At 56.1% G+C, this 11520-nt stretch overlaps 1 protein-coding gene across 4 annotated transcripts in view; it reads right to left on the bottom strand.

The window, feature by feature from the left end:
• Positions 1-200: 200 nt before the first annotated feature.
• Positions 201-11520, bottom strand: part of INTS1 (integrator complex subunit 1) — a 37935-nt gene continuing 26615 nt past the window's right edge. For all 4 annotated transcript variants that reach the window (XM_038762508.1, XM_038762509.1, XM_038762510.1 and 1 more), the window contains 13 exons: positions 10105-10235; positions 8906-8993; positions 8543-8769; positions 7904-8027; positions 6917-7050; positions 6333-6525; positions 5043-5170; positions 4413-4525; positions 3722-3835; positions 2668-2738; positions 1718-1809; positions 1273-1382; positions 201-785 (listed from right to left, as the gene is read on the bottom strand). In XM_038762508.1, the coding sequence (XP_038618436.1) occupies positions 670-785; positions 1273-1382; positions 1718-1809; positions 2668-2738; positions 3722-3835; positions 4413-4525; positions 5043-5170; positions 6333-6525; positions 6917-7050; positions 7904-8027; positions 8543-8769; positions 8906-8993; positions 10105-10235 (1641 nt within the window). In that variant the 3' untranslated portion in view covers positions 201-669. The remainder of the gene's footprint in view (positions 786-1272; positions 1383-1717; positions 1810-2667; positions 2739-3721; positions 3836-4412; positions 4526-5042; positions 5171-6332; positions 6526-6916; positions 7051-7903; positions 8028-8542; positions 8770-8905; positions 8994-10104; positions 10236-11520) is intronic.

Raw genomic sequence — 11520 nt, 5'->3', positions numbered from 1 at the left:
GAGTCCTCCACTTGATTTTGCTCACTGCCGGCAGGCAAGACGATGGATGGGAAGAGGACTCAGGAACTGATTTCGGGAAGGGAGCGGGAGAGAGACTCAAACCAGACAGTGCAGACACTAGAAGAAGAGCAGGCTGGTGGAAAGCAAAACCCCCCAAAATCCAAGAAAGACCCCCAGAGACAGAAAGCCTCCAGGCACACTGGAAATCAACTGATTTAATTTAAAAAGAACAGCTGCTGCCCCAGGTGGCTTTAGGTGTGGACTGAGGGTTGTTTCTCCTCCCAGCTCCAGCCTACCTATCTGTCCACCCAACTCCAGAGTCCCTCTGAGAAGGCGGCCAGGGGGTTAGGGACCCAGACCCCCTTCCCACCCAAAGTGACCTGAAACTGATAGTTACTGGGGTAACAGGCCCCCGCCCCCAGCTCCAGTTTCACTGCTTAAAAGCCCCGTTGTTCCCATTCAGATGCCCAGTGCCAGGGCGGAACCTTGCTCCCTTCTCCTACCCTTCTGCCCACCAGGAGCACGAATGGAGTCCCAACCTCCTGGGGCTCAGCCCCCTGGCCCCTGCCCCCTGCCCCCACAAGTCCTCAGGGAAATGGTCCGTTCGAGTGTCCCTGATGAGGCAGAGGGCTGCTTTGTTCCAATGGCCCCTCTGCTCCGACACAGTCGTCACATCATGGCTTCCATGTGCAGGATTTTCAAGGCCTCCGAGATCTGGGAGCTGGTATCGACCTGTCCGTACATCCCAACCAGGAAAGCTCTGTGCAGCAGTACTGCGGCATGCTCTAAAGTGAAGAAACATCTCATGAGTGGAACAGAAATCGTCAGACACCGGGCCCCAGGCCCCGAGGCTACCTTGCCCCTTCTTGGAGAAGGGCAGGAGAAAAGAGGAGACATGACCTATCCGTGCCTGCTAGGGGGGCAGGGAAGGCTAGTCCATTAACTCTCCTTGGCTCTCACTCACTCCCGTGAAGGGGCAGGTGGGTTCAGAGCTTTCTGCAGGCCTCCCCTTCCTTGGCTTTTGGGCTAAACCATCCCTCATCCAGGGAGGTGGGTGGTAGCCTCCAAATGCCCCCCAACACCCCAACACCCAGGGTGGGTGGCAGTCGGTGAGAGGGTATTAATAGGAAGGGGCCCATCCTAACCACATGAGGAAATGGATGGAGAGGGTTCCAGGCTGGGGAGCCCACGTGGGACCGGCCTGTGGCACTTCCTCATCTGGACGGGGACGGGAGGAGAAGGAAGGAAAGGGGAAAGCCCCGCGACCGTTACCTTGGCAGAGCAGGGTGAACTCGGGCAGGTTCTTCAGTGCGGTCTGCACCACCTCAAAGTCCCGGCTGCCCAAGCAGTACATGTAAGTAGGGAGGAAGTCGGCGGCAATGCTGGAAACCCAGACAAACCCTCATCAGCACTCCTGCCCCAGCCCAGACGATTCCTAACAGACGGAAAGCCTCCGAGCTGCCGGGGCACAGTGGTTAAAGACCAGGCAGAGTGGAGGCCTCAGAAGCACTCCTGGGCACCGGCTGGTGGCTTTACTCTAGCTATTCTGTTTGAAAAAGGTACCCGAACGAGGGTTACGCCAAGGAAACGGTTTTGTTTTTAAAAGCCAACAAAGTGGGGGGAGGCACAGTAATGAGGGGAAGGTACAGGGGCTTGGGACCTTGGGGAGGGAGGTGGGGAGAGATGTTAAGCGAGCAGAGGTCCTTGTGTTGCTCACCTGGGGTTGTGCTGGATGGAGCGCAGGGCCAGGTTGAAGGCCAGGTGGCGACAGGCCTCCTCGGAGGAGCTCATCAGCCTCTGCAGGTTGGTCTGGGAGGGAAGAAAAATGTCCTGACCCAAGGCCCTGGCCCTTGCCCCAGGGTCCAAAACTCTGGCCATAGACAGGAGGAAATAGCTAAGCCTGGAAGAGGAAGCTGGGCTAGGAATCTCCAGCCCTGTCTGGCCCAGCCCTGGCAGAGCTCCAAGATGAGGGCCTTGAGGTTGTCCGGGGCCCAAGTTGGACTGGAAGCGGCTCGGCCCCGGCTGCTTCTGGGGGCTCGGCAAACACCACCTGGGCATGAGATTGCCCCAGGAAGCGAGTACTTCTTCAAACCGAGTTCACTTCCAGTCTGGGATGCCCCTACTTCCCCGCCCTGACCCTCACCCTGGCTGAGATGGGAAGGATGCAGGTAAGCCAGAGGCAGCGGCCAAACTGGGCACAGGCCCAGGCTGGTTCTGTCTTGTGCTGGCCCGACAACCCTGGGCTGGGCCGGGTCTGGCCTGGCCCTCACAGCTGGAGAAATCCATCCCAATCCACCCAAGGCTGCCTCTTCGGGGGTGAGGTGGTGGCTCTGAAAGGGCGGACCCCCACCACGCCTGGCCCCTTCTGCCCTCAGGCCCAGAGCCAGAGACCTGATCTTTCACCCTCGGTGGCCTTCCCCTGCACCCCCATCCTCCCCACCCACACACCACAGGGAGCATCAGACCCTTGGTCCAGTGGTGAGTCCCAGCACTGGCCATAGGACCTCGCACTTCAGGGTGAAAGGAACCCAAACAGGGCAGCGGGATGAGCCTCCTGAAGCACGAACCCCACGGCACACTCACTCCGAGTAGCTCGGTCACTGACGGCCTCAGAGGGAACACCATTCCCCCCACCCGCCCTGCCCCCCACCAGGCCAGCATACTCACCGAGAAGAAGGCCAGGATCTCCGGCCTACGTCGGGACATTTCATCGACGTCGCTCAGAACCTCCAAGATATCTAGGACAGGAAGGAGGACAATCTGGCTGGAAGTGAGTGAGAGGCATGTCCTTGGCTGAGCCTCCGGCCTCCAAACCCATAGGTGACGGGGAATCCGTCCCCCAGCTGAGAGGGGCCCAGCCTGGGCTCCCAGCGGCCTTGGGGCCCTGGACTCATTCTATAATGCGCTCCTTCCATACCCCACACCAGGGTAGGGGCTGCCCAGCACCCCTGGCTGGGAATCCCCTGAGCTGCTCTGGGCAGACGCTTGGAAGACAGAACCAGGAAACAAGTTAGCCCTCACAGACATCTCACCCAGCCCCCAGGAGACACAAAGGAGTATTCTACCCTCTCTAAACAAACTAGGGATCAGTTGCAGGCTGATCCCTGTTCTCTTCTGACTGGGGAGAAGTGGGAGGTGCTCCTGCTGCCACAGCCCCCCTAGGAAGGGGGTGGGAAGGACGGAGAACCAGAAAGGGAGAAAGAGAAGAAAAAAAACAAGCAGGGCAGACAGCATGGGAAGCCGAGTCAGACAAGAAAGGTCACGGTATAGGGGAAGGAGGGAGAATATAGGTGCTTTGTCCACCTCCCACCCCTGCCGGCTCCCCTCCTCTCCTTCCTCCTGAGAGCCTTAGGGAAGGGAAGCAGGGGACTAAAACTAAATGGGGAGAAGCCCCAGGGAAGGGCTCACTGGTAAAACAGAGCAAGGGGGCCTTGAAGCTTGAATGCAGCCCTCTGGTCCCAGGATGTGGGGAGAGGGCTGGGACAAGATGGGGTCACTGTCGCTCTCTCTTTCTTCTGCATCCCTCAGCTTGAAACAGGCCGGGCTATGTGCAGGCTACCCAGGACCGCTTCTACGCTCGGCTCAGTACCGCTGTACCCTTCCCCCTCCCTCCACCACATCCTCACTGTTGCTTTATTTCCCAGCTTCTTCCTTCCCTCCGGAAGCAACAAGGAGCCTGGAACTCGAGGGCCCTCCCCCGGCCTACTTGGCTCCCACTTACCTTCCACAGTCTGGCCCCTGGAGAGCCTTCTCATATAAGGAGCCATTTCGGCTGCGGTCAGAGGAGTGAACAGTGAGACGCTGACCAGTGGCAGAGAACCTGCTGTGCTCTCATCTGCAGGAGGAGAAATCAGGGTTCATTCTGTGGTTGACCTTTTCAGGCTCTGTTCAGTTCATGATGAGCTCCCCTCTGTCCTCGTCTGTCTACCCCACACCACCACCTGATGGTCTCTTGGGTTTAAGGAGTTGAAAGGGTGGTGGATCCTGTTCAGTTTATCGGCTAGGCAGTCTGCTGCCCTGGGGATCAGAAGCCCTGGCCAATTTTCTCCTTTAGGAGAAGTCTGGGGTTCTACCATGGCAGACTCTGATGTTGCCCCTGAGCAGGAGAGACTGTAAGCCCGGTGTGGGCAGGGATTGTCTCTCTTTATTGCTGAATTATACTTTCCAGGCACTTAGTACAATGCTCTGCACACAGTAAGTGCTCAATAAATACAACTGAATGACTGACTACCCAGTGTGGAATATGGCTGCCCAGACTTAGGGAAGAGACCGTGAACACACAAAAATCTGACCCATCCAGGAGGTCCAGCTCTTCAGCCTAACCAAGTTTGGCTCCTAAAACGGGATTGGCCTCGATCACCTCCCCTGCCACCGGCCCAGGTTTTCCTGGGGAGCGAGCACCCTTCCCTTACCGGCCCTGTCCTCGTCCGATCCCCGGTCCGCTGGGCCGCTCCTGCTTGGCAGGCTCAGTCCAGCCAGGACGGACTTGAGCATCACCAGGTCATTGTTCTCTGAAGACAGGTCACTGGAGGACAGAGAGAATCAATCCAACAATCAATCAATGCTATTTATTGAGCACTTAAGAGAAAGCAGAAGCTCTTGGCTAGTGTCAACGTGACAATGGATGCAAGAGTTGGGAGGAAGGGGCTGGAGGGTAGCGTGAGTCACTACAACGGGGGACTATGGGAAAAGATGACCGGGCTCAGTGGTCAGGATCCAGGAAAGAGCCATCCAAACGGAAGGAGTGACAGAGTTAGGGAATCCTTTCCATTGGTTTTGTGATGAAAGTTCAGCACTCGTCGATCTACTGCTCTCTGCTCTCTACTCTATTCCCTTCCCTGACTCCTTGGGGCTCTACTGGCTGGTCAGGAGGACTCGCATCCACCGAGCGCTGCCTTGGTGCGGTGCGCTGTACTAGGTGCTCAGGAAGTACAGGATACAGACGTGACAGGAGGCTTTCTACTCCACCTCAATTCAACCGTGGGTTTTCGCTGGCTACATACCGAGTCCGATTTGGTGGCAGGGCAGGAGAGGATACTCACTGGAGTGGGTCAGAGTGCTTCTGTAGGAAAGAGACCGCCGCTGGGGCGTTGCATGTGATGTACTTGTGGATAAACTGGACAAATTTGCTGATGAAGGCGGCAAGGTGACGAGAGGACTTCCTATAATTCTGAGGTGAAAAACCAAGGCAAATGAGAGTCCGTCCATAGTCTAGGGTACACGCAAAGAACCCTTAGGTGTCACCTCCGGTCCCCGGCCTCCCCTTGGCCAGCAACGAGCCCGGTCCTCAGAGTCCTCCTGTCTGGCCAGAAGAGGACGAGCACCACCTACCCCGGCCAGAGGGCCGCCCCGATCGCAGCTGGGCCGGCACCGAGACTCAGCGGTTTGCATTCTGCGGCCCTGCAGCCTTTGCCTCAGTGTGCCCACGGGTGGCTTCTGGCCGGCAGAACAAAGATCACCATGCCACAGGCCCTTTAACCTCTCCACCATCCCACGCTCCTCTCTGGTTCCACCTCAAGGTGGGTTTCCTCACCTCTGGTTTGCCTCTTGGCCAATCCTGGGATTTCATTCCCCCCCACCGCCCCGTGCTTCTGGCAGTCCACTCCAAGGGGTTACTTTTCTGTATCTGACCCTCTGTGCTGGGAGTGGGGGAAGGATCCTCCCCTTATCGTTCTCCTTCCTCTTTCTGGATCCTTGAAGACAACCTCCAACTCTTCTTTGCCGATTTCCCTTCGCCCTGTCCCTCTGGCTCACAATTTAACCCCTCGAGACTTGCACTGCAGTCGCCCCCCGGTGCATCCCCTTTCTGGAAGCCTGCACGCGCCCACTCCCCCTTTAAACTGTGAGTTTCGCCCTCTAGACCGTGAGCTCATTGTGGGCAGGGAACGTGTCTGTTTATTGTTAGTTATATCGTACTCTCCCAAGTGCTTAGTATGGTGCTCTGCACACGGAAGGGGCTCAATAAATACCACTGACACACACACACTCATTAATTCTCTCTCTCCCCCACTGGGGAACAGAAGCACAAGACAGGCTCCCAAATCGATAGGTCCAAGCACCTCCCTCCAGGCGCCGTCGAGTTTCTAGTGGCCTAATGGAAAGAGCCCGGGCTTGGGAGTCAGAAGTCGTGGGTTCTAATCCCAGTTCCACCACTTGTCAGCTCTGGGGCCTGGGGCAAGTCACTTCACTTCTGCGGGCCTCAGTTTCCTCGTCTGTCAGATGGGGATGAAGACTGTGAGCCCCAGGTGGGACAACCTGATGACCCTGTATCTACCCCGGAGCTTGGAACAGTGCTTGGCACATAGTAAGCGCTGAATAAATGCCATTATTACCAGAAGCAATCGGATGAAGGAGCGAAGACAGTCCCAAAGCGCCCCCTGGTGTTCAGCCTGGAACACCTGCGGCTGCAGCAGCTCCAGGATGCCCAACACGTGAAGGAAGAAGGTCAGATGGTTCTGTTGCCGAAACTCCTGGAAGTTGAGGTGAATCCTCCCGTGAAGCAGGGCAGCAGTCATGGGTAGGTGCCTAGGGAACACAGAACCACCCTCAGTGTCAGGCCTCCTGCGGGTCCTTCCCGAACTTCCTTCACTTAACCCCAAGAGCCCATTCCGGGTCCCCCCGAGGCCCGGGTCTTGATTTCGGATCGGGAGGGCCACGCTCAGGAACTCTCCTCAGCTACTTGCTGTTCCCAAACGAGCCGGGAAGTCTCAGCGGTGTTTCTTTGTCAAGACAGCCAAGGCCGAACCTCTGGCCAAGCACCTGCTGCTGCCGTTTCCTCTTCCCACGCCCGGCCCTCGGGAAGGGTCCCCGCCCGCACGCGCTGGGGGGGGCTGGCGGTGTCTGTGTGTGTTGGCGGGGGGAGGGTAACCACCATCCTCTGGGTCCTTTCGGAGCACGGGAGGGGAGATAGCAGCACCTGAGCAGAAGGATGGGGTGCGCCACGGCCAGCTTCCGGCACGCCATGTTGGCATCTGCCACCCGGCCCTCGGAGGATTTGGAGTCGCCGGTGTCTGCGAGGAGGGTGATGAATCGATGAACCAGGGCATCAAGCTAAAAGGGGGAATGGCAATTAATCGGGCCGGCTTCCCAACCTCAGTTTTTCCAACGGCCGCATTCCGGGAGGGTGGAAGGCACTGACCGATGCATCCCTACTGGATCCGCCCTGGGTTTCCGTAAAGCAAAATCCCTATTCAATCAGCCTGCCTTTGGGTTTGCCAAGAGGGTTTCAAATAATCTTTAAACAGGTATTCGTTTCTTCTGCTCTAAATCATTGGCCTTTTTAACTACCCTTTGAGATCAAATCCACAGATTTCCAGCTGCCCTTGGAGTATGTCCTTTGGTGCATGACAAAAACAATGCTTCAAAGTCAACTTCCTTGTATCCTAAGAGGCAACATTCGGAACTGCAGACAGGTTCACAACACTGGATAGAATGTGAGTGTGTGCGTAGGTGGGTGTGTGTGAGTAGATCGGTGCATGGGGTTGGGGCAATTAACAGGAGCAGCTGATATTGTCCATCCCGGAGCCTGAGGGGCCACTTCGGGGGAGATAAAGCAGTTTCAAGTGCACTGAGCCACTCTGAGGGTTGGGAAACTGAAGCAGGCAGGTCCTTGGCTCTTTGGTCTTAGAAGATGCAAGCTAAAGATACTGGTGGCCTAGGTCGCCACGGGCTTCCCCGACCACCGAGCCCATCTAGGCCGCGCAAACCCTTCCTAGCTCCGAGATCAAATCCCTACTGACAACGGGAAAGGCAGAGAATGGTGATAGTCAGCCAGATAATTCAAGTATGAGAAAGAAAACAAACCCCCCGAAAAACACACTTCTCCCAGCAGGGCTGTTTCTGGCCCGACCCAGAACTTACGTGGATGCAGAGGTGCCCCCACCCCACAGCCCACCCTGCTCACCTTGCATGTACTGCTGTCAGTAGCCCCCTGGCTGTTGAGGAGAGTTTCGGGCATGGGCACCAGAAGCTCGGGCAGCTGAAGGTAGATCTGAAGGAGGAGGTCCTGGCACCGTTTCCCCACCAGGCTGGAAGAGATGCCACCCACCTCTCCGTTACCCGTCTCTCACCGGGCCCCACAGTCCCCAGGCCCTCTCACCGGTTCACCTCCAGTCCCCAAACCCCTCGAGGCAAGCTGCCGGCCAGCCTGCCTGCCAGCCAGCCAGCCTCTCTGGGGATCTGGCCGTTCTATTCTTTCTCAAGGTGTTTTTTGCGAACAACTGGGCTGGGCTGCATGCAGAGGGGAGAGCAAGATCCCCACAAGGCCACGATACAGCTCCATCCGTTTGGGGTCCTAAGCCTCCTTCTCCATCCCTCGGCTGCAGCCACGTGCAAAACGCTCCCGAGCCTCCCGCTGCCGAGGCTAATTGATGGGCACCACCAACTCCCTCTAATTTTCTGACCATCTGTTTCTGCCCTCACCTGGGACACCCTGAAACCCAAAGAACTGCACACACATCACACATTTTAGAACATTCAGCCATTGGCGCTCCCAAGTGCTCAATGATCCAGAGGCCTCCTCCGAGCCCGGCCTCCCTCTCACCTGTCTCCCCACTGCTGGATGCAGCCCGTCAGGTACTCGTTCACTTTCTTGATGCTCTCTACGTCTCCATGACAGCAGCTGAGCAGTAGGGGCAGGCGGGACTGGATGAAGCTGCAGGAGCCCTCTTCCGGCTTCGGACTTCGGGTTTCCGATTCTGCCAGGATGAGCTCCACCAGGCTGATCAGTTCCGCGGCCTTGACTCGGAGCACAAACTCCTCCCGCCGCTTCTAAAACGCGGCCCGGAGGCGGGTCACGGGATCCGCCGGGCACAGCCCCCAAACACAAGCCGAGACAACCCTCGTGGACTGGGCCCCTCCGTCCTCCCAACCCAACCGGCCGGAAGGACCACCCACCCCAGTCTACCTGCGGAGTCCGTTGGTCCCTTCCCTGCCAGATGCGGGGAATGTGGATGCAGGCCCACAGGAAATCCAGGGACGCGGATGGGTCGAACCTGGGAGAAAGCAAGGGAGTCCGCATGAGCCCGGGAAGGAATGTCACCTGAGAGGACGACTCCAGGAAGAGGGAACCCACAGGCTCCAGTCTGAAACGAAGCCGACAAAATCCCATCTAACCAATAATAGAGAAGAACCAATAGAGAAGCAGTGTGGCTCAATGGAAAGAGCCCAGGCTTTGGAGTCAGAGGTCATGGGTTCAAATCCCGGCTCCACCACTTGTCAGCTGTGTGACTTTGGGCAAGTCACTTAACCTCTCTGGGCCTCAGTTCCCTCATCTGTAAAATGGGGATGAAGACTGTGAGCCCCCCGTGGGACACTCTGATCACCTTGTATCTCCCCCAGTGCTTAGAACAGTGCTTTGCACATAGTAAGTGCTTAATAAACACTATTATTATTATTATTATTACAATCAATCTCCTTGGGAAGGGAGAGCCATGAGGCAAGAATTCTTCCCACATCTCGCTGGGATCTCCCGAGAAAAGAAACACAGACTACTATGCAGGAAATCAGAAAGTGATTCTAGAGTTTCTTCTCCCTCACGCTAGACTTTTTTGGGTCACAGTCTTATCTGAGCAGAGTTTCAACTCTTTTTTTTTTTCTGACAAACACTCTTTAGTCCACTTGGAGAGTGGCAACTAAACACCACAAAATTAAGCTCTGCTGAAAAAAGAATCTGATGTTCCTGGAGATGAACATGTAGGCTGGAGAGTGCCTGGGTTTTGGGGGTTCTCTGGTTTTCTCACCAGAGAATCAGTGGGTACTACTTGTAACCAAGAAGGCCTTCCACTATCAACACGTGGATGCGGGCACCATTCAACCACGACTGACCCACCCACCCCCGAAGCAGGATGGACAAGCACTTCCGTACCGATCCGTAATTTACCTTAATGACCATCTCCCCCTCTAGACTGAGCGTTCCTCGTGGGCAGGGAACATGTCAACCGACTTAGTTGTACTGCACCTTCCTAGGCATTTAGTACAGCGCTAAATGCTCACTAAATACTACTGTCTGATTACAAGGACGGGGGTCAGTCCTGAAGAGCGAGAGCAATTCCATGGGTCCGGAGCTGGGAGACGGGCTGGGACCAGGCGCTTCAGGTGACTTACCTCTGCTCCCGGTTTTTGCCAAGGAGGCTGTGGATGCACTGATGCAAAGTGGTCCAGTTGGACTGGTGTGTGAGGAGGGCCAAGAGATATGGGCGGAAAGAAGGCATCTGGGAGTAAGACTGACCCTTCACCTGGGGAAACAGAGAAACAGAGCTGGATGAGGCAAGAGAAACTTCTCAGAACCCACACAGCCCAGGGACAGTCAGGATCAGATGTCACATTCAAGTGGAAGCACGGACATGCGGACTGAGTTTTCTTGGTCAACTCTCCACTGAGGGCAGAACAAGTCAGTGCCAACCAAAACAGACATTCTGCTGGAGAAATTCACTATCAGCTGGGGCCAACTGGCAACTGTGCAAAATGAAACACTGAGGCTTATTAAGGAGGACCTAAGTCATTTTTCCCCTATTCCAGAGACTAGAAAGTTCAAGGCGGGCCCACTGGAGAGCTCAGGTCCATTATTGGATGCAGATGCTACAGAAGGGGTGCTAAGTTGGCTTAGTCATTGAGTCCCTGTCCTTCTGAGTCAATCAATCTATCAGCCGTGGAGGATGACAGAAACGCCCGTCGGGGATGACAGACAAGCCGCCGTCCTGAGACTTCAAGATGAAGGAATCAGTTCTGGGGATGGTAGTGTGATGGAGGTTTTATACAGCTGTGCCCGTTCTCTCTTTCCCACACAAGCAGGTGGGCAGACATGAGCTGCCCATTCCCAGGGACACAGCAAGGTTTTGTTTTCACATTCGGCACCGAAGTAGGCCCGAAGTGACTGCAACCTCATCCTGTAGCACAGTATCCCAGCAGGTGGTTGCCCCTCATAACCCTTGCAGGCAGAACTGAGACAAAACCCAGGTCTCTCGACCCTCAGGGCAGTGCTCCTTCCACTGGACCAACAGCAAGGTTATGGTCAATACAAAGGTCCTCGCCTTCCTTCTTTCTTAGTTCTTTCCAAGTAGAGATATGCATGGGCGGAAACCGAGGCCCTGTTTCAGGCTGGTGGCTTCTTTGGCTGGTCTGATGGGTTCAGCAGATGCGGTACCTGTGCCAGTCCTGGTTTTATTTTTCGGTTGAAACTTGCTTGTCTCTACCCCTCTCTGCCCCCAGCCTGGGCCTCCCCTCCTCCCAGTCTGTGGTGACAGCCATTCTGGGGTCCAGATCGAAGTCATCTGGTTCTGGGGGTTGGGGGGTGCTCTCCCTACTCCTGCCCTTCCCACATCACTTGCCGAGCAGCAGTACTTTCCCCTAACGGAGGGAAACAGAGCCCAAGCTCAAGCGCTCCGCTCCCCAACCATGGGCCAAGCAGCCCCACCGAGGCGTCTTCATCCAGCTTGGCCTCCAAATCCTCCAGATAACCTGCTGGCCCCAAAGAAGCATCTTTCCTACAATCTCCCTCTTTCCAGCAAGTGCCAATGGTAA

This window comes from Tachyglossus aculeatus, chromosome 21 (assembly GCF_015852505.1).
Source record: "Tachyglossus aculeatus isolate mTacAcu1 chromosome 21, mTacAcu1.pri, whole genome shotgun sequence".
Lineage (NCBI taxonomy): Eukaryota > Metazoa > Chordata > Mammalia > Monotremata > Tachyglossidae > Tachyglossus > Tachyglossus aculeatus.
This window is presented reverse-complemented; position numbering and strand designations above follow the sequence as displayed.